The sequence below is a fragment of the Saccopteryx bilineata genome, chromosome 6 (genome assembly GCF_036850765.1).
Source record: "Saccopteryx bilineata isolate mSacBil1 chromosome 6, mSacBil1_pri_phased_curated, whole genome shotgun sequence".
In the NCBI taxonomy this organism is placed as follows: Eukaryota; Metazoa; Chordata; class Mammalia; order Chiroptera; family Emballonuridae; genus Saccopteryx; species Saccopteryx bilineata.
In genome coordinates this window covers 17398811-17422367 of record NC_089495.1, presented here as the reverse complement: position 1 = coordinate 17422367, position 23557 = coordinate 17398811, and the positions used below count along the sequence as shown (strand labels likewise).

Sequence of the window (23557 nt, the reverse complement as noted above, 5' to 3'; positions counted from 1 at the left end):
AACACAAAAGTCCTGATGAGTCAAAGACACTTGCTTACCTGAAAAACAGCTGGGTAACAAAAACAGCTGAATAACACTGTTTGCTTTCTACTCAGAAACCTCAATTTAATAAAATTTAAAACCAGCCTAGTGAACTTACTTGGCATCTTCTTAGAGTAGTGGGTGCTGAGAAACAGACCCATTGCTCACATATCTATTCCTATCCGAGAGCAGGCGAGTCATTCCACGCTCGGTGTTTTCTATTAGACCCTGCACTGAAAACTAGTGTTTGTGGGTTGATAAAATGTAGATAATGAATTAACTAATGGAATGGAGAGGGTTCTCTACATTTCTACCTGCACCCTGGACAGATAACTAGTTACCTTCTTTCTGCTTTAATCTGTACCTGTATATCTAGACTGCTCACAAAAATGAGGGGATATTTCAAAATGAAAATGCAGCTATAAAATATCCCCTCATTTTTGTGAACAGAATAAAAGCCTTAATAGAAACACCCAGCTCTACACTTCTCTTCCAGTGTTTCCTCAGCATTAGATGATGGGCGTTTACCCTGGGATGTTCCATGTAAACAAAACATTAAAATGCAGATTATTGGGAAATACCATATTTTTCACTCCGTAAGAGGCACCTGACCATAAGACACACCTAGGGTTTTAAGAAGGAAAATAAGAACAAAAATATTCTGAACCAAATGGTGTGTTAAAATATCTAATAAAATAACTGTATTTTTCACTCCATAAGACGCACGGGCATTTTCCCCTCCGCTTTGGGGGGTGGGGGAGTGCGTCTTATGGAGCGAAAAATATGGCGTGTGATCTAATAAGAGGGAGCTTCCAGTTAAGAAGTGAGTGCCCAAATGACTACCGCTCATCCAGTAAGTGTCTCCTGGCTATCTTCCTTGACAAGCGTGGTCCACGCTTTTAAGAAACTTCTCTGTAGCAGAAGACAGAGATATGTCATCACTGCTGACAACAGGATTTGATAATTAGATAACAGAATTATGTATACGGTATGGCGAGCATTCAGATGGAGAAACACCTAGCTTTGGTTCTGCAGACAGAGAAGGACGCCTTCACACATGGCAGACAGGCCAGCAAGTGCCAGGGCGCAGAGAGGTCCAGGGGGCCCTGGGGGCCCCGGAAGCCAGTGCTGACAACAAAGCCTGCATCTCGGAAGCTGCAGCGAGATGACGTGGCTGGAAGCACAAATGGGGGCGAGAGCACGTGCCATACAAGGCTCACCCTGTAGGGGTCCGGGGGGCCCTGTGGGAGAAGACCTGAGGGTCAGGGCACAAGGGAGGCCCCGCCAGAGACACTCACAGGTCGGAGGCAGTAAGAGGAGACAGGAAAACAGCAATGTGTTTGTGAGGCAGAACTGGAGGATTCAGACCAGTGGGCTCAAGGAAATCTGGGTGAGTCACAAGTTCCCAGGAAGTAACACTAGGAGGAGTAGACCAACGACTGTGAGGACAGCCAGAGGGGCAGGTGTGGGACGTGGCGAGGAAGGGGTAATGATGTGCTCTCACGCTGCTTTTTATTCTCCTAAAGGGTCTATTCTACCCACATGCTCCTCAGTGTTTCCAAATTTAATCGTCTGCCAAGACATTTTCCTGAGGAGCAATCAGCTCTGTATTCCTCATTGTCCTGAACACTGCCCTAACACACTATTAACACACTTTCTACTTGTATCTGTGAACAGTGAACGCACAGCGACCCATATAATCTTACCAGGTATTCTGAAAAAGTTATTCATGTCATCAATTATTAAACTTGTGTAAAACTTAACAATGCATAAATAGGCTACCCACCATAAATAAACACTACTTATAAAACATTAACCTTTAGTTAACACATTTCAAGTATATAAAAGCCATATTTTAAGTTGAGAAGATTCTTCCTCAATGTATTATTTTATAACTGAAAACTCATTAAGAGATTGAAATCAAATATTAATTTCTATGCCCAAACAACAAAAGTGACTTGAAAACTTTTAATTAACATAATTACAAAATAGGGTTAATCATTACCAAAACACTTTCATATCATAAAAGAGAGAAAACAACAAGGTCTATTGTGAGATTCAACCTGTTAAATGATGTACTTCCCTTATTTATAAGCAGCTAATGTTAGCTTTTGAGAAATCACGGTTTTGCCTTCTCTGTGGCAGAAACTATAATAAGGCTCTATCCCGTCTTATACCTGCATGCACTAACGAGACTGGAGAAGTCAAGCACTCAATATCCCAGACTCCCTTGTGAGTAGAGACAGCCATGTGACTGAGACTTAGCCAATGAGATGTAAGCTTTGGTGGTATGGCACCACCCCTCCCCTATTTCTCTTTTTATCCTGCCTGGAACAGCCATTGTGAGATCAGGAGGCAACAGCCAGTAGTAAGAAAACAGCAGAGATGTTGATCCTGACACTGCCGAGCCACTGAACAATGTCAGAGCTGCTTTTTAGGGGAGACAATCAGCTCCTTCTTAGTTGTCTTAGCAAACTGCAGCTAAAAGCACTTTTGCTTGACAGCCTCCAAAATGAATACCACACATAAGAACATAATTTGATCTTCCTCATTCTAATTGAACAAATTTATTTACATTTGCCTCTCTTACAGAAAATCTAGTCAAAATAGTTCCCTTTTGTGCAGCTTCAAGTAAATAAAAAGATTTTGTTCTGTTGATAATAGCTCTCCAGTCCTTCTTTTATATATATATATATATATATATATACACACACACACACACACACACACCCCTCCCTTTTGCCATAGTAATGGCTTTTAATGTCACTACCTCAGCAAAAAGCATTCTACTTTTTAGTGCAAGCGCCTTCACTTGAATCAAAGAGAGCAGTTACTCTTTATGGTTTAAAATGGTACTTTTCAGAATAATTAATATAGCTATCTCCAGCTTCATAGAAAAACTAGAGTCTAATGAAACTGGTAGCAAATATATTTCTCCTTTCTTTTGCCTTCACGGACTCACTATGATTGGATCAGATATGTTGAGGCAAGATTCTGAAACAGACTAAGCTGACCACCGACAGGGAAGACCACTGCCAGCAATTCGGCAACTCAGTGAAATCTCTTCTCGCCTTCTTAGAAGATGTCAGCATTTCCCTGACGCTGAGATCTTCATCCATGCCTGACATCCTGCAGTGTCACTCAGAACTCTGACAAATGCACATTCTTCTCTGGCCCCAGTTTACAAAGAAAATTACATCCTGGATCCAACAACGTACTTTGTCAATGGGCCCCCCCGAGGAACAACACACTAACGTATGGCACACTGTGCCTGTGTAAGGGCTCAGCGGAAGAGCCTGTTCTGTGGGTCCCTATAACACCCATCCTGATTGCTAGCGCCTCTCTCCACAGTCTATGCCCAGACATATTGAAATTCCTTTATGTTCCTGAAGGAGCCGTCCTCTCCCTCACCTCCAGGCTTGTACATGCTGTTTATACTTTTTTGTTTCTTGGCTAATTCCACACGCGCCCTGAGATCCCAGCTTAGACAGCCCTTCTTCGGAACAGCCTGGGTCAAGTTAGCATGCTCATGCTCACCTGCTAGAAGCGGCCTGGGTGCCTCGTCTATGCCCTGTCATGTTTACTTGATGTTCTCTGTCTGTCTCTCTCCATTAAATTGTGGGCTAGGTAAAGACAGGGGCCGGGTGTGGCTGAGTCCTGGCTCTATTTTCACCATCTAGCAATGTTCCTGACACGTAGTATACATCTAATAAATAATTATTGATGAAATGAATGAATAGCTCCTGCCACATGAAAAACAGTTTAGAGGCAGGGAAAGGCTGGTGCCAAAGACCAAAAATATAAAAACCTTCAAATAGCCCCAAGTATTAGGTTAGATTATATGAAACCGTCATGACATTTGACTATTTTTTTTACTTGCAAAAAGAGTTATTTCAAATGTTTCAACCTACCAGTAAAACCTGAACCAGAGTAGTGGCAGTGGGAAAAAAGAAATAAATAATAGAGATTTCATAGGACAGAGTCTTAGATTCATATAACCAACTATTTACAGATAAATGAGAAAGAACAAGAATTCAAACGTGACTGAGATTTGACGACAGGATAAAGGAAAAACATGGTGTCATGGAGAAAAATAAATACATCAGGAGTATTAACTGAGTCTGAGAGATAAGGAAAAAATTATTTTAGATAAGATAAATTTGGCCCTGGCTTGTTGGCTCAGTGGTAGAGCGTCAGCTCGGCGTGTGGATGTCCTGGGATCGATTCCTGGTCAGGACACACAGGAGAAGCGCCCATCTGCTTCTCCTCCCTTCTCCCTCCCCCTTCTCCTTTCTCTTCTCCTCCCTCAGCCATGGCTCAATTGGTTTGAGCACATCGGCCCGGATACTGAGGATGGCTCCGTGGAGCCTCCACCTCAAGTGCTAAAAATAGCTCAGTAGCGAGCATGGCCCCAGATGGACAGAGCATCCGCCCCAGATGGGGATTACCAGGCAGGTCCTGGTCGGGGTGCATGTGGGAATCTGTCTCTCTATCTCTCCCCTCCTCTCACTTGGAAAGGAAAAGAAAAAAAGATGAATTTTCAGGTCTCGGTAATACATCCAGGGTTTCAAAATCTATAGCCAAAAAATTCACAGAATCTCAGGTTAAAGGGACCTCAAGAATCATCTCATCGTATTCCTCTATTTTGTAGCCCTGTATAATGAGGTGATCAAGGTCACTCACTTCAGTAACTCGCAGAACCAAGGCTACAACCCTGGACTCTGGGAATCCACTCTGCCATTGCCACTATGGCAATCAACACAACGTCCTTTAGTAAGAATACAAACACGAGCTGCTGCTTACAGCCGTGTGGATGAGAACAGATGCAATGGCTTCACTATCCACTCTACTGGAAGATTTCTCAGACCTTCCAGTTATGTAACATGGATAAGCTCACAAAAGATTCTTATGGGGGTAAGCAGAATTATATACTTAATATTAAAATGCTCTCCATGCACAAAACTTTTTTTTCATCACTATTATTCACTAAACTACCAGAATTATAGCAAAATTCAAAGCCAGGAAAAATCTATAAGCCAGAAATTCTAATCAGAGGTCCCAGTTTTCATTCCATCTCTGCCACAGTGTGGCCTTAGGCAAGTTAGTTCATGTCTCTGGGCCTCAGATATCTTGGTGTAAAATTAGATAAACTTAGACATCCTCTAAGCATACTGTAGCTCTAGAAATTATGACTGCAATCAAATGAAGGTTTCAAAATATTTTTATATAAATTCGGAAAATCAAATGTAGCTAAAATCTCCCTATTAGTCAAACTCCGGTAATGAAAGCCTGTCCCTTTTGTTTACGCTGCCCGGGAGAGCTATCTGCTTCACAAAAATACTGCAAACCACCTAAAATGTTCACTAATAGAAGACTGGTTAAATAAATCGTGGCTTGCCCAACAACACTGCACGACCATTAAAAAGAATGAGTTAGATAAATAGGTGCTAACGTGAAAATCCAAGATGTAGTAACTTTAAAGAGCAAGCCATAGAAGGGTATATATAGTATGCTTCCAGTTTTGTGTAACAAAAAAAAAGGATATAAAAGCTCTCCACAGGCTCATGCATGATCAGCAAAGTACCAGGAGGCTAAGATGCACCCGCGACAGTGGCCGCCTTCTGGGGAGAGAAGGGACCTGGGTGGAAAGGAGGAGTCCTTGGGACCGTAGAACCTTCTGTGCCGTGTGTTCCTTTTAACTTGGAGCATGGATTCTTTTTTTAAGTTAAAATTAAAAGCTTTCAGACACTATTTCAGATCGTGTAAATTATTACAAATACAGGGCACCCTTTGTTCTAATGTTTTCATCTTTTTGTTTTCTAAGGTCGACAGAAATCACAGTGACATTTAGGCTGGGAGAAACAGAGCCACTGTCTGTCTCCTGACTTCCCGCAAATACCTGCAGCGGACGGCTCAGAGCAGAGGGGAGGGCTGGCTGCTCAGCGGCAGGCTGAGGGCAGTTATGAAACACCAGGAAGAGGGGCTGGAAAAAATGAGACTCATCCCGCAGAGAAAGGGGATGCCTCTGGGAAAACTACAGTCGGCCGAGAAACATCTCCAGGGACAGAGATGAAAAACAAGACACCCAAGGGCTGCCACCCATACGAAACAGGAAAAATATCCTCTGTTTACATGCCCAGACAATCTCATCACGGCTAACACTAACCAGCCGAAATCAAAGACAATCGCGCTTCAGTGTTCATAGCACAAAATCAACTTAATTTACCATGTTTGCAATTATCATCCGGAACAAGACGCAGCCATGTGAACCTACTGAGTCCCTTCAAAGGGACACGCAGGTTTACATGTGTCTAAAATACACACTGCATTTATTTCTATCTTAGGCACAGGAAATAAAAAGCAGATACAAACACAGACATCAGAGGTGGTCTTTTGCAATAGCAAACATTTTCACTAGGAAGCTTGGAAAACTTAATTTGAGGTTCGCTGATTAGCTCTCCACAACTTTCAGGATGTCTTATTTCAGAAATCTTTAGAATGTGGAAATCTTTCAGTATATAAAACTAACATCCTAATCTCAGTGAGAAATTACATAATGAAAAACTACAGAAACCCTCTCATCTCATCTCATCCTTTCAGGGAAGGAAAAACATTCTTCTGGATTTTTTTACCTATGTGCTATTTCCCACATCACTGGAAGTAAAATGTAATTTAATAGGTGCCGATTTTCATAGATTTGGTTGGCGTAGAGAAAAAAAGCTAGGGAGCCCATGGCAACAATTATGCTTGCTATAAACAAACCAAGCACACATCTGCCTGCAAACAGTAAAGGCACCATACTCCCATGTGTTGAGACAACAGAAAACTGCTTTTTTTTTTTTTTTCTCACAAGTTAAGCCTAGCTCTCTCATCGAGAGAGCTTTCTTCCTCCATTTATCTATCCCCCTTTGAAAATTTCTGCAAACATCTGCAAGTTAAACAAGATGTCTCCCCATGCAACACCAAACATAAATCAATGCAAAACAAACCTGTATGGAAAATAACAGTGCTTTTCCTAAACCCTGAAGGAAGGCGAAGATTTCGAAGCAGTCCTTTGGCGGTCAGACGCACGTGAATGGTGGATAAGGAGAATTTGGGAGACAACAACATGTCTTCAGAGCAGGTGGGAAGATTACACAGAAGAAACAGCTTCCGTGGACTATCACATACTGTCTTTTTAAACTCAGCGCTCGTCGGGGCCAAGAAATACAGTGAGAGAAAACATGCCTACATAGCAAATGTCATTCCAGCGCGCACGCACGCGCACACACGCACACACACAAAAACACCCCAGAGCTCTCCAAGGGTTTCTGGCTTCCCTTCTCTCTCCCAGATGTTGCCAAAACAATGCTCTCCTTCTGAATAAGATCTCTCCGAGAAGCCAGCGGTAAGCAGCCTGTGAATGACATCACACAGTACATGCTTCTGGGTTGTTATGGTTCTCATCAGAGAGGCGAAGGGGAGGAGGGAGTGGGTGGTCTTAGGAGCTTTATATAACAGCCAATAATTGTCACACATTCTGTAACTACTTAGAAGACTGTTCAGGGAAATTAACTACTTATAGTGCCTCAGGTTTAGTTAGTAATTAGAAAAATATAAAGATTTCATGAAAGTGTTCTGCATTCTGATTTTTACATTTTTAATCACATTCACACTAATGGCACTGGGAAATTTTTCAGAATATTTATATGTAAAACCTATATATAAACCTGACCCCCTGGATAAAATTTTATTTATTTATTTATTTTTAATTTATTGTGTTGACATGGTTTCAAGTGTCCGACTCCACATAACACCCTTGCCTGACCTGTGGTGGCGCAGTGGATAAAGCGCTGACCTGGAACTCTGGGGTTGCTGGTTCAAAACCCTGGGCTTGCCTGGTCAAGGCACATATGGGAGTCGATGCTTCCTGTTTCTCCCCCCATTTTCTCTTTCTTTCTCCCTTCTCTCTAAAAATCAATAAAATATATATATATATATTACCCTCAATCCCCCATGCTGGGCATGCCCCATGCAAAGTCTCTCTCCACTCCCATTCCCATTTCACCACCTCTGCCCCCCTCTCACTCCCTCCCCCTCCCTCTGGGGCTTGCTACCCTGTCATCTGTATCTATGTGTTATGTATGTATCATTTGGCTAGTTCCTTTACCTCCTTTGATCCCATCTCCTCTTGATAAAATTTTTTAAAATGGCTTCAAGCAATAATTGTCCCCAGTTATAATTTTTAATAAAATTTTTATAGTAATGACAGATTGATGAAAGGTTCAAGTTCAACTTTCACACTCATGCTCTGAGGACCTCACTAATAACCAACAACAAAAGGTTAATGCGATTTCTCTAGCAGGTGTAAGAGTTTCAGAGGAATAAAACTTAGTCAACTAGGCGGCATTCTAAGGACGACACACCTTCATCGACCAACTGCATTTATAGAAAGTCAGGTAGCCTCTGCAGTAATGTGCTGAGACTAGAAACACGAGGAGGGGTGTGGTTCTGTACGGTTTTTACTGGGAGCTCTAAAATGTTTATTGTGGTGGAGTGGTTTATGAAAGTACATTAAAATATGATGCCAAAACTATAAAAAAAAGCACACCAGCTATATATGCTTACTTAAGTAAAGTGAATATTATTAAACTCGGAACAGCCCAAACTTTTAACATTTTTTTAACTTAAGAAAGTTCAAGAAAACAATGTATTAAAAATCATCTATGCTAGTTCCCAAGATTTTCTTTAAAAAAAGACTCAGTAAAAGAAATAAATGTAGATATTGTTAACTATAAATAATCCTATTAATTGCTATTAAATGTGCAGGAAGCACTAACTCTTTTAGAAATTTTAAAGGGCATTTACTGCTTGACAAGGGAAGCAGATAGGCAGGAAAGGAAGTTCTGAGTAATCCTTTCTCTCTCTTCACTCAACCCCCAGCCTCCCATTTTACAGGCTGTCAACAAAAGACACGAACCCACTAACTTGTCAAGGGTTAGCTGTGGGAAAGATACAACTTGTTCAAATACAGTACAGACAATGGATCTTGTAAACACCCTGTACCCATGGCTACTGAAACACAAATAACTATGAAATTCAAGTTAAAAAAACCTATACTTAGGTGTTACCTTTATACTTTTTAATCGGAGTTTTATATTATTATTATTTTTTTTATATTTTTCTGAAGTTGGAAACAGGAAGGCAGTCAGACAGACTCCCACATGCGCCTGACTGGGATCCACCCGGCATGCCCACCAGGGGGCATTGCTCTGTTGCAACCAGAGCCATTCTAACACCTGAGGCAGAGGCCATGGAGCCATCCTCAGCGCCTGGGCAAACTTTGCTCCAGTGGAGCCTTGGCTGTGGAAGGGGAAGAGAGAGACAGAGAGGAAGGAGAGGGGGAGGGGTGGAGAAGCAGATGGGTGCCTCTCTTGTGTGCCCTGGCCAGGAATCGAACCTGGGACTCCTGCATGCCAGGCCAACGCTCTACCACTAAGCCAACCGGCCAGGGCCCAGAGTTTTATATGATTAAAAAACAACCTTTTTTTTCACATTCTGCATATTAATACAGGGTAGGACAAGAGTAGGTTTAGAGTTGTGTGTGCAAAACACTGTTATTATTAATTACTGTACTATTATTATTTATTAATTACTGTACTATTTTTCATAGGAGCAACTATAAACTACTTTTGCCTCATCCTATATGCTGTAACTACCTCTCCTCCAAACCCCCCCAAAACTTGTAAAAACCAAGATGTCAATCAGCATTAAAACTGTAAACAAGATAAAGCTAAATATCAATATTAAAAATAGATAATACCCCATATAAGATTTTTTTTTTTTGGTTTTGGTTTTGGTTTGTTAAGTAACAGTAAATTCTAAATCACCTTGGTTACAAAGGAAATCCTTTAGCCTACTCAAATAGAGAAATTAGCAACATGTCACCCATTTGTCACCTTCACTAAAATTTCTATTTGCATCACACTAAACTATACCACATACACTAAAAGTAAATGTTGCCAATGACACTTCATAACAGCAGAGCAAGGGACTTGAAGAATAAAGAGAAGAAGGCTCCCGGTCAAGATGGCAGAGGTGAACACGGAACTCAGAACTTCCCACACCACATCAGAATTACAACTAAACCACAGAACCATCATTTAGAACCGCCTGAAATCTAGCTGAACAGAAGTCCAACAACTAAGGATATAAAAACAGCAGCCACGCTGAGAGTGTCTGGAGGGGTGGATAGACAGAACCGGCTGGTTCTGGAGGGGTGGATAGACAGAACCGCTGGTCCCACATCCACGTTTGGCAGATAGATATTGGGAGGGACATCTTGGCTGTAGAGGTTCCCCACCCTCAGAGGCAAGGGGTCCCAGCCCCTACACCAGGCCCCCATGTCCAGGGTTACAGTGCCAGAAAGAGAAGTCCCCACAGCTTCTGGCTGTGAAAACCAGCAGGGATTGTGGCTGAGACAAAGAGCTTCTGGAATCCCACATGTGCCTCTTAAAGGTCTCATATATGGACTTCCTCAGACTCACTCCCTCTGAGCTCCAATGCTGGGGCAGCAACTCCAAAGGCACCAGGGACATATGGGAAAGAACTGAATTATTTGGCATCAAGTTGAAGGCTGGAGGGGCAGTTTTCACCCAAACTGAAGTGCGGGCAGAGGCCATTGTTCCTTTGCTGAGCCCAACCCCCACAGAGCCAGCAGGCAGGTACCATATCTGAGTCTTCATCAACCTGGCCATCATTGCTCAGGCCACCCAGGTAATGACAAGAGACCTTGCCCCACCCAAACTACAGGCCCATTCAAGCTATTTCCAGTGACTTTTCCATACAAATGGCATGTCTTGGCTCATACTACAGACTTTCCTAAAATCTCTCAAACAAGCAGCATCTGGCTTCAGCATGCCCCATACCTCTTGCTAAGTAGCCCCAGGGCCAGCACAATCAGTAGCCAGCCTCGGTTCACAGCGTGGCCTCTCCCGGGTATCTCTAAGCCCAGCACAAGTAGCAGCCATATGTAGATCATTCTGTAGTTCATGCCAAGTGGCCCTGGGCAAAACACAGGTAGCAGGTGACCTTAGTTTGCACCTCCTTGGAAGCCCCAGAGCCAATGTACCCAGAGGACAGCTTTAGATCATGCCAGAGCAACACCCAACCTCCTGCACAAGTGACATATTCAAGGGGTGGGTTCAGTGGGCATTGGAGCCCTGCTGAAGTTAGCCCTACTCTGTGGGATCGTCCCCTGTGGTCCCTGCAACCCACTGGCTTAGGGGTAAATTCCTCCCATTGATACGGCAACAACAAACTAGGCTCAACTACAGAACAGTGCACACAGCATGAGTTGGGGGGTGGGGCACTCCTGGAGTGCCCAGTTTAAAGACAAAGAGAGAATCTTAAAAGCAGCAAGAGAAAAGCAGTTAGTTACCTGCTAGGTAGCTCCCGTAAGAGTGTCATCTGATTTCTTAATAGAAATATTGCAGGACAAAAAGGACTGGCAAGAAATATTCAAAGTGATAACAAGCAAGGACCCACAACCAAGATTACTGTGCCCAGCAAAGGTACCATTTAGAATCAAAGGAAAACCTGGAAATGCTAAGGTCGCCGGTTCGAAACCCTGGGCTTGCCTGGTCAAGGCACATATGGGAGTTGATGCTTCCAGCTCCTCCTCCCTGTCTCTCTCTCCTCTCTCTCTCTCTCTCTCTCTCTCTCTCTCTCTCTCTTCTCTAAAATGAATAAATAAAATAAAAATAGAAATAAATAAAAAAAATAGAATCAAAGGAAAGATAAACAACTTCCCAGACAAGAAAAGACTAGAGTTCATTACCACCAAACCAATATTATAATAAATGTTAAAGGCTCTTCTTTAAGAAGAAAAAAAATGGCCAAAAAGATGAGTAATAAAATGGCAATAAATACATATCTATAAACAACTACTTGAAATGCAAATGGATTGAATACTCCAACCAAAAGTCATACGATGGCTGAATGGATAACAAAACAAAGCCCTTACACATTCTCTACAAGAGACTCACTTCAGATCAAAAGACACAGACAGACTCAAAGTAAAGGGAAAGACATTTCATGAAAATGGAAACAAACAACAACAACAAAAAAGTGAGGTAGCAATATTTATACCAGACAAAATAGACTTTAAGACAAAGGCTATAGTAAGAGACAAAGAAGGATCCAGCAATTCCACTTCTGGGTATTTTTCTGAAAAAAAAAAAAAAAAAAGCAGAACACTTCATTGAAAAGACATGCATTCATATGTTCACTGCAGCATTACTGACAATAGCCGAGATATGGAAGTAGCCTCAGTGTCCATCAATAGATGAATGGATGAAGTAGAGTGGTGGATACTTAGCCACACACAAAAAGAGAATGAAATCTTGCCATCTGCAACAACATGGCTGGACCTACGGGGTATTGTGCTGAGTGAAATAAGTCAGACAGAGAGAGACAAATGCCAGAGGATTTCACTTACATATAGAATCTAAACAACAAATCAACAAGCAGAACACAAACAGATTCACAGATACACGGAGAACATTTTGAAAGTTGCCAGTTGGGGGAGATGAGGGAGAAAGGTGAGGGATTAAGAAGTACCAATTGGCCCTGGCCAGTTGGCTCAGCGGGTAGAGCGTCGGCCTGGCGTGCAGGAGTCCCGGGTTCGATTCCCGGCCAGGGCACACAGGAGAAGCGTCCATCTGCTTCTCCACCCCTCCCCCTCTCCTTCCTCTCTGTCTCTCTCTTCCCCTCCCGCAGCCGAGGCTCCATTGGAGCAAACATGGCCCGGGCGCTGGGGATGGCTCTGGATGCAACAGAGCGACGCCCCAGAGCGACACCCCAGAGCAACACCCCAGAGCGATGCCCCAGAGGGGCAGAACATCGCCCCTGGTGGGCATGCCGGGTGGATCCCGGTCAGACGCATGCGGGAGTCTGTCTGACTGCCTCCCCGTTTCCAGCTTCGGAAAAATGAAAAAAAAAAAAAAAAAAAAAAAAAAAGGAAGTACCAACTGGTAGTGACAGAACAGTCATGGGGATGTAAAGTACAACAGAGGGAATATAGTCAATGATGTAATAACTAAAAAGAGAATCAGTCCCAGTGAAAAGAAAAAGTTACAAAGCAGAGGAATAGTTCTTGTTTTTACAGCAAAGTACACGTACTTAAAGTAAGGCACACTAGATAAAGACTAAGAACAGCTCAAGCTAGGTTTCCATTCTTTCCCAAACATAATCTGCCCCCTGCTGGCAACTTAACACAAGTGAGCCAAACAAAGGTGCAGCCTTGACAATCTACTAGCAGTAACAGCCAACTCTTAGGTAAGACAATCTACTATGTGCCAGGCACTCACCTAAACACTTTATATACACGCACGCATTTAAGTAACTGAATAAGCAGTTATTGCAGAGTAACAACAATCTGCAAACATACATACTTTGGGGCATTGGGTAAACACAGATTTTTTAATTGGCTTGAAAATATTCTTTGATTACTTGTTGATCAGCTGTTATCACTTGTGCCCTATCTGCAGTTTCTGAAATGATACTAAATGTAAGAGAAGTACCTAAGATAAGAAAGTGGCCATCTTCATTATTATACAAAGTTTTAGTTTACAGGGGTCTCCAAACTTTTTACACAGGGGGCCAGTTCACTGTCCCTCAGACCACTGGAGGGCTGCCAAATACAGTGGTCCTCTCACTGACCACCAATGAAAGAGGTGCCCCTTCCAGAAGTGCAGTGGGGGCTGGATAAATGGCCTCAGGGGGCCGCATTGCGGCCCATGGGCCGTAGTTTGGGGACGCCTGGTTAAGAGAACATAAGAATCACCAAGGACAGGAAGGAAAAATCTAAGGAACATTTGGTTCCTGTGATGGAACAATGTAACCACAGCTGTAAAAATTAGGAATAAGATGAGTTTTACAAAGTTCAGCCAACCTTATGTTAGGATGTCAAGTGGAAAAGCAAAACCATGAATTAAAACGGCAGGTATAGTAGGGTCTCAACTTTAAAGCACATATACCAAGATGCTGGCAACGCTCTGGAAGATGGAGTAGGCATGACTTTTCATTTCTTGGCTTTATGTTTCTGTATTTCCCTATTATTTTAACAAACATCAGAAGCAGAAAAAAGAAACTTTTAAAACGGCTTACGTGACAAAATAGCTTTATAAAAAGTTCATGAAATAAGCTGAGTTTCTATTAATGACAAATAAAAACAATGAAGACATTGTCTAAGTCTTTAGTAAGGCTTAAAAAAAAAACAAAGAAAATATTACAGGGATGATATAAGGATTTGGCAAGTCAACGTGCTGTGATGTCACAGGATCTTCAATGAGAATCACAGACTCCACTGCAGTCTGAACAGAGGTTGTGTTTGTGTGTATGCACGTGTGTTTACACAATGACTTGATTGTAGAAAACAATGATGTTATGATTCCAGACGTGATTCTGGCATGATCTGGGCAGGACAGCTGAGATGCTTGGACGTGCATCCAAGCACGGTCTGATTTGTCTGTTGTTGTTGTTAATGGATCAGGAAGAGTCTGAAGAATAATGATATTTAATTCACAGTTTGAAGCCTCTCTATCTAGCCCATCTTCCCTGGAACTCTAACACGGAGCATCAGCTGTAATATTTATCTCCTTACTTTCCCTGACAGAACACTAATAGCCACATTTTTTTTTCATTTTTATAACAATCTTTACGGTCTTATGTTCTAACCCCTATTTCACTTGTAGAAAGTTCAACTCAGGGTCTAATTTTTTCCCATCATGTCCTATTCCTTAGTAGGAGGAAGAATGTCTATAAGAGATATTGTAAAGAATGATCAAAATATTTACAAAAACAAATAGAAAAAATTCCAACTCCCAACCACTCAAAATTGTAAATTCTTCAGTATCAGTTACATTGCCTTTTATTTCTTTGGTCTCTCAAAATAAGAGCAGTAATGTTTCGTCCATGTACAATGTTTGTTTGAAAAATAAGCAACAATTTGTTGTAGAATTTTTAAAAATAAAAGTTCAATCACACGCTCTATAACCAGTTTCTAATATAAACTTAATAAACTTATCAAACTAAAAATTGCACTTATCTTTCATGGCATTGAATAACCCTCTATATTGTTAGAATGTAATTTAAACAACATCTGTTGTTTATACCAGTCAGGATGCTTCCAATTTTCCCCCCTTCTAAACAATTCTGAAAAGCAATCAATAAGTTCATTATTTCCTTAGAATCAATTCTGACAAATGGAATCCTGGGCAGAAAGCTTTTGGGACCCATCACCACAGTGCCACCGAGAGGCCGTTGTAATTCATACTTCCCTTAGTAGTAGGATTGAGGCATCTGGTCCTCACTCCTTCACTAAAAGTAGACAAAAACTGATAGCATGTTATTTTAATTAGCATTTGTGAACTTTTTCCTGTGTTTCTTTTTTTTTTATTTTTATTTTTTATTTTTCTGAAGCTGGAAACAGGGAGAGACAGTCAGACAGACTCCCGCATGCGCCCGACCGGGATCCACCCAGCACGCCCACCATGGGGCGACGCTCTGCCCACCAGGGGGCGATGCTCTGCCCATCCTGGGCATCGCCATGTTGCGACCAGAGCCACTCTAGCGCCTGAGGCAGAGGCCACAGAGCCATCCCCAGCGCCCGGGCCATCTCTGCTCCAATTGAGCCTCGGCTGCGGGAGGGGAAGAGAGAGACAGAGAGGAAAGCGCGGCGGAGGGGTGGAGAAGCAAATGGGCGCTTCTCCTATGTGCCCTGGCCGGGAATCAAACCCGGGTCCTCCGCACGCTAGGCCGACGCTCCACCGCTGAGCCAACCGGCCAGGGCTCCTGTGTTTCTTAGCGCTCCATATTTCTTCTTTTGTGTCTGTCCATTTATTTTTCTATTGTGGAGTCACCTTTGTCTTGCTGATTTGAAAAAGCCTCTATGGAGTGAACTTGTTACATATGTTGTCCCATTTTGTTGTTTGCTTGTTAATATCGTTTGTAGTGTTTTTTAATAGAGATGTAATTGACATATAACATTAGTATCAAGTATACGACATAACAATCCGTTATTTGTAGTTGTTGGGAAATGATCACCACAAGAAGTCTAGTTATAGTTAAACTCCATCACCATGTTTATAATGGTTTTGACAAAGGAGAAGTCTAAAACTTTTGTTGTCATAGCTATGAATCTTTTCATGTATACAGTTATTTCTGGAAAGGCCTTTTCTATTTAAGTCTATATTCTTAGTGCTCTTATCATTCTAGTTTTTGTGTAAAATTTCAATCTGGAATATATGTATTTACACATGGTATGTAAAGTAGGCACCTAGCTATTGCCCTTATCCCAAGAAGAATTTACTAAATAATCCATACTTTTCCTTAATTTGAAACACCAAATTTATTATATACCAAAATAGCATTTCCATTTTTTTTTCTTTTTTCTTCTTTTCCAAGAGAGAGGAAGGGAGATAAAGAGACAGACTCGCACATGCACCCCAACCAGGATCCACCTCGCAACCCCTCATATAGGACCGATGCTCTGCCCATCTTGGGCCATGCTCACAACCAAGCTATTTTTAGCACCTGAGGCTGATGCACTAGAACCAACTGAGCCATGGCTGTAGGAGGAGGAGAGAGAGAAAGGGAGAGAAAGAGAACAAGAGAAGGGGGAGGGGCGAAGAAGCAGGTGGTTGCTTCTCCTGTGTGCCCTGACCGGGAATTGAACCTGGAACATCCACACGCTAGGCGACGCTCTACCACTGAGCCAACCGGCCAGGGAGCATCTGCTTTTGAAGTATGAAAGGAGAATTATAATCATAAACCAACACTGAAAGGCAGCCTCATCCCCACTCTCACCAGAGGAGACCCAGGCCAGAGCAGTATGACTTCATCAGAGCAGGTTTGTGACCTGCATCCGTTTGCCAACACTGGGGAAAGGGGTACAGACAGCAGCCCCACCCTCTGCGCTGTATTTAGCAAGTGGATCCGGAAGGAGCAGTACATTTTCTACTTCCCAGGGCAGACACCATGGCACCTGAGACTGATGATCTTGTGTAAAAGAATCAGGGAGCTGGATAAATACAACTCTGGTGCTCTGGTTGCCCAAACAGCTCTAACATGCGCTAGAACCAAGGTAATAATAGCATGTGGTATGTGTGACATCTTCCTTATAAACAGTAAACCAAGTTTTATTTAGAGTTGGTGTTGGCTAGAATCTTCTAACATCATAATCTTTAAATAAATTACAACAGCTAGACCCCATGAGGATGGTTCTTAACTTTCAGTGGTTTTTCCTGCTTGCTTTTAGGATTTAAAATAATTCAACTTCCCAGGCAAGAATTCTGAAAGTAAGCCTCTAGAACAGGGGTCTCAAACTCGCGGCCCGCCGAACAATTTTGTGCGGCCTACAGACTAATCCACGAAGTTCAAAATATTTTGGATAAAATTAAGTAAGCCTAGGGGCCTATTTGTGTTTTTCATTTCTCTAGCATCCTAGCTAGATATTAGCTTAGTTAACAGCAGTTGTGATGCGAACTACAGTTTCTGGTCGTTTTGTGACACTGAGTAAACTGCATGTACGATTGTGCTTGTTGTACTGATTTTTTTTTTGTTTTTAACTGCAGTGAGAAAAATGTTGCGTAACAGTTGCCTTTTGTAGACCTAGTGCAGCCCGCCGAAGGGCTGTGATCTTGCTCTGCGGCCCACATGCTGAGTTGAGTTTGAGACCACTGCTCTAGAATCATAAAAACAATGAAGAGAATTACCAGCATCACCATCCCTAACAGTAGAAGCAACTAGCATTTCTCTATAACAATTCTAAGAGGTCAGAATTACTCCTCTGCAGGGAATCAGTCCCCAAATATTCCCATATTCCCATATTCCCAAGTGAGAAATCTGAGCCTCGGAAAGGTTTAGCATCTAGCCCAAGGTCAGAACAAAAATAAAATGTGACAAGACCAAGATTTAAACCAATACTCAATGCCTCTATAGATCATTCTCTTATGAAATAGAATTGTCTTTGAGCCAGCAACCTGTGGGCTCAAGCCAGCAGCCATGAGGTCATGCCTATGATCCCACACTCAAGCCAGCAATTCACACTCAAGCTGGCAACCTTGGGGCTTCAAACCTGGGTCCTTTGCATCCCAGTCCAACTCTCTATCCACTGTGCCACCACCTGATAAGCTTTGAAATAACTAGTTTAAGGTTAAATTAAAACAATGCTATACAGAATTTTCAATGATTACATTAGCCAACAATTAAAAAACAACAACAATGCTTAATGTTGACCAGCGTACGGGGAAGCCAGCACTAATATGTTGTCACTCACGGTATATACATGGACTTGCAGCTTTTGGGAAGCAATTTAACTGAGGGAAGTGATTACAAATATGCATATATTTTGATTTACCTTTTAACAATCTATCACAAGAAGCTTCCCCAAACTTGAAAAGGGATCACTGTAAAGATGTTCATCATAGAGTCATTTTTAAATATGACACAGATGTGCCCTAAATATTCAAGAGTCATTAAACGATGCTGCATATGCTAAATGTGAGTCACTGAAGTGATTACTTAAGTGACAAAATAGGATATAAAGTTATCTGAATTTTATTTAAACTCAAATTTATATATAAAACTAAAGGGTGATTTCTAGATCTCTACATGCTAAACTTTTCAGAATTTAGCAAACTGTTGTAATTAAGATTAAATGACTATTTTACTAAAACTAAAGGATATGAAGTTGGTCGATTTAATTTTCACCACCATTTGTTGATTTTGAAAAAAGAACTAACTCAAAGCCACAGTACCATTATTTAGAACTTTTTAATTCTCAGAGGAACATGTCTGTATGTGAGGCACTGTCATCTTTATCACCTAAAAGATGACCATTTGCAAGCAGAGTCTGAAGAAAGTCAAGGTGATCTGTACACATAGAATGTTATGTTGGGGGTAAACCTTAGTGACTAGTCACTTCAATTAGACAGAATAGAAAATTAAAGAGCTTACATGGCCCACCCAAAGTCACTAGCTGTTTGGACATCATTTATTAGCATCAAAGCTGTCCCTCCAAAAACCAACACACTGTGACTTTTCCTCAGCAGGCTCATCATAGAAGGTTAGCCTTAATAATAACAAACCAACTAGAAAAACCTGGAAAAGTCATGTTTATGATCTTTGGAAATGATGTGTTTTATCGTGGTCCAAATTAAACTGCAATGTTGACCCTTTAAAATACATCTCTTTTATCCATTGCAATTATTAGAGCACTGATTACTAATTGGAAGGAGGCATTCTTGAACTTTGTCATACATCCCATTTCTTCTCCAAGGTCAAATGCTTTGCTAACAAAATCACACCATAATTCAGACTTTGCATTTTAATTTTTCATTCTGATAAGCTTACCTGTCAAGGGTCAATTATATGACCCTTTGGAAATAAAGCATGTCAGTCCAACAATGTCACAAGGGGAAATGCTTAATACTAATAGTTTTTCTCTATAGTAAAAAGGAGATGTGCGTTGAGGATTATTATTTACTTTATCAAAAGAAATATCCTTTTTAATAATTTACGTGACCACAGACTTGAGACGTAAAGACAGCCTTTCCAAGTTTCATGTTTAATTCAGATTAAAATAGGCACGTAAAACAATAATCTTATCTGTGGTTGTTATAGATGTAGAGCATTTATTGCCACATAAGAAAACCTTTATGACACAACAGCTTACAAATTCAATAGTAAAACATAGTGGAGTTCCCTGTTCTATAAATTATCAGCGGTATCACGAAGTTCTAATTCCCTGAATGTTATCCTAGTACCAAAGTCAGGCATTTCTTCTCAGTTACTTGGGTATGTTTAGATTGTGGGGTTTTATCATCAGTAAAAATCACAAATTCGGCCCTGGCTGGTTGACTCAGTGGTAGAACGTCAGCCCGGCGTATGGAAGTCCTGGGTTCGATTCCCAGCTGGAGCACAGAAGAGAAGCGCCCATCTGTTTCTCCATCCCTCCCCCTCTCCTTCCTCTCCATCTCTCTCTTCCCCTCCTGCAGCCAAGGTTTCAATGGAGCAAAGTTGGCCCGGGCACTGAGGACGGCTCCATGGCCTCCGCCTCAGGCCCTGGAATCGCTCTGGCAGCAACGGAACAGCAGCCCAGATGGGCAGAGCATCACCCCCTTGGTGGGCATGCCGGGTGGATCCTGGTCGGACGCATGCGGGAGTCTGTCTCTCTGCCTCCCCGCTTCCCACTTCAAAAAAATTTTTTTTAAATCACAAATTCATGTCATCCCAGCAAGAGGTCATTTGACGCCTCTGAAGTGTATTTAAGACCCTGGACAGATAGAAACTGCCTGCTGGCACACTGAAGAGTCTTTCCCAATGTTCATATCTATTTTCTCTCAGTTCAGCAGCAATAAGGCAAAAGTGTTGATAACTATTCACTAGATAACATCAAATTACCATTTGATCCTTTGCGTGTGCACACACACACTCATGCGCGCGTGCACACACACACACAAGGATGGAGAGCAACAGACACAGTGTTGTGAGAAACTAACACCTTCCTGGAAATTTTAATAACATTTATTAACAATTACAAAAAGATTCATACAGTGTACGCATACTGTTCAGTTCAGCTTCATCCCAGATAAAATCTGGGAGGTAACTGATGTGGCCATCCACGCAACGCAGCGAGCACAGCCCAGGTGCAGCCAGGAGGGACAACCACCCCCGGGGGGAAAAGGCAGAGGACAGCAGCCTGCCGTGGCCATGACGACGCTGGAAGCTGCAAGGATGGGATCTGTGTCTGACTCCCTTCTACTCCAGCAAGGACCTGGCACCCCAACGCCTGCCCTGGCCCAGAGGTGCCTGAGCCCCAGTGCTAAAACATCAAGGAGCCTTGCCTAAATAATAAAAACCATCTTTAATTACCTTACATGTAAATCATTCCTCTCGCTCACAGGAATCCTCTGGGAGGCACGGGTTGAGGGGCAGAAGATAAAGAAAGAAAGACCCCCGGCATCAAAAGAAATGCTGAAGAAAGAGCTGTTGGAGAAACTTTGATAGTAACCGGCTTTGCTTGGGCTGTGGTGTAACTCTGAGTCCCCTACAGTTAAGCAGGCAAAGGGAGCTCCCACAGAAGTTGACCTACGCTAGTTCCAAGGGAAAGCATCAGGGGAAAAGTAAGAGGGAAGTTTTAAGTGAGCAAATACTCTACTTTACGTAGACTACGTCAATGAGTCTGGAAAGAGCACCCTCCTTTTATCCTGCCCCAGTCTCTGATTTTGCTTTTCTTTCTTCACTGGGACTTTAACCACAATCTTGGCATATCAAGTGATAGTGATACCAGGATAAAGAACACAGCTTGCGAAAATAATAGTGATATTCTCTAACTCGTTGATTTTTCTATCGGAACTAAAATTTGAAACCACGGAGAAACTATCCTAGCAAAGCTTTACATAGATGTCTTGCTTACTCTTCTCTCTCCTTTCGCCCAATAGTAACTGGAAGCCCTTGACATAAAAACACTCAATAGCCCTCAGTCACATAAGATAACTGTGTCGACCATGTTTATATAGGTTCTTCGTAAACTGCGAGTTTCCTCTTCGCATTTATGGCCTTCCACTGGAAGAAAAAGGGAACCCAAATGTGTTATGGCGCACCTCTAAGAAATGAACTTGTATTGGGGGGCAGGGAAAAGAGCAGTGGAAAAGAAAGACCCCCGGGCTTGCTTCCTGCATTCTGAATCCCAAATTAGGATGCGTTTTCACACTACATTTTTGCCGAAGGTGTGCTGAATCCATAATGAGGTTCTGTGAAATAGTGTCCCTCCGCCATGCTATGGTGAAGTGGTCGCTGTGGCCACCTCAGGACTATAGTCACCATCACTATCACTTATTGCACTGTTTTGGGGAGGGAGAATCACATTTTAAAATCTCATAAATGGCAAAAGGTTTGAAAAAACAGCACCAGCATGTAAAGATAAAAACATAGAAAACTATTTCAAATTTTACTGAGTGGTTAAAAAAAAGGCAGCAGTAGCAGCCGCAAGGACCTAATTAAAAATTTAAAAATCATTATTTCCTTTTTCAAATATTTTAACCACATTTTATGCTGATTATATATTTTATACATGTAATTACAAATACTGGAAATATAAATGTCAACAGATAAACGTATTAAAAATAATAAAATTAGAAAATCATCATTTGGCAACCATTATAGAAATACTTGATTCAAACCAGGAAATGTCAGTAGATGCTAACATTATTTAATTCAGTGAATAATTCTGAAGAGAAACATGATTCTTACATATCAAATATTTCTAAGTATAACTAAGTATTACTCTATAAGACACTTGTTAATTACAAAGGCAAAATGGCAACTTTACAGTGGAGAAAACTGGCAAACACCTCCTTACTCAAATAATTACAGTTAAAGTCACCTGAATGGGGCAAACTGAAATCATGTGACTTTTTGTCACTTTTTTTTATATTCAATGTTATTTTCAGGTGTATAGCACAGTAGACAATTATATAATTTACAAAGTGATCCCCTCAATAATTCAAGTACACCTCAATACCATAACTAGTTATTACAATATTATTGACTATATTGCCTACGTTGAACTTTACAACCCCATGGCTGTTCCGTAACTACCAATCTGTACTTTTCAATCTCTCCACTTTTCTCTCCCAGCGCCCTAACACTCCTCCCATCTGGCAACTATCAGTCTGACCTCTGCATCTATCAGTCTGTTTCTATTTGGTTTGTTTATTTTGTTCTTTAGATTCTGCATATAAGTTAAAATATTATGGTATTTGTGTTTCTCTGACTAGCTCGTTTTACTTAGCATAATAGCTTCTAGGTCCATTCATGCTGTTGGAAATGTTAAGAGTTCATTCGTTTTTATGATCAAATAATATTCCATTGAATACACATACCACAGCTTTTTTATCCACTCACCTATTGATGGGCACTTGGTTGCTGCAATGAACACAGGGTTGTAAATATCTTTAAAAATCACTCTAAACTCACATTTTTACTTTTAGTTCCCTATCACTGAATTATCTTTGAAAAAGTACACTGTCCAGAAGCTTGGCTTCTACAAGGAATCTCAGCAGAACTGCTCTGCTCTTCCAAAGAGATTTTCATGTTATACAACACTCAAGAGTATAAACACAGCTCTTTGTCCTTTTCTCTCTGTAGCCAAGAAAAAATACAAACAAAAATACTTGGGAAGTGTTATGCTCTCTCTTCCCATGTAAGTTAGCCTTTTAATCCATCTCCCCTTGCTAACCATACAAACCACTGGCATATTGAGCACCATATACTTGCTGAGTTAGAGGGAAAACCTAGAGGTTCATCCACTCACCACCTGGTTTCCAAGCTTAATTTCCCCTCCACCAACCCAGGTGGAATTTTTTTACTGCTTCCGAATACTCTTTGACACCCAATTCTAAGCTTCCAACTCTATTCTGATATACAACACTTATAATCACAAATTTCTTTATGACCAATGTTGACCTCTTGCTTCACCTCACATTTTTAG

General features: G+C 41.5%; 1 protein-coding gene across 5 annotated transcripts in view; it reads right to left on the bottom strand.

Moving 5' to 3' along the window:
- The window catches only part of MTUS1 (microtubule associated scaffold protein 1), a 156506-nt gene that overhangs the window by 43946 nt on the left and 89003 nt on the right, over nucleotides 1-23557 (bottom strand). The window contains exon 1 of one of the 5 annotated variants that reach the window (XM_066237689.1): nucleotides 7011-7402. The exons of the other annotated variants lie outside the window; for them this stretch is intronic. Within the exon in view, the coding sequence (XP_066093786.1) occupies nucleotides 7011-7131 (121 nt within the window). The 5' untranslated portion in view covers nucleotides 7132-7402. Of the gene's footprint in view, nucleotides 1-7010; nucleotides 7403-23557 lie in introns of those variants that run through there. 5 annotated transcript variants of the gene reach the window in all.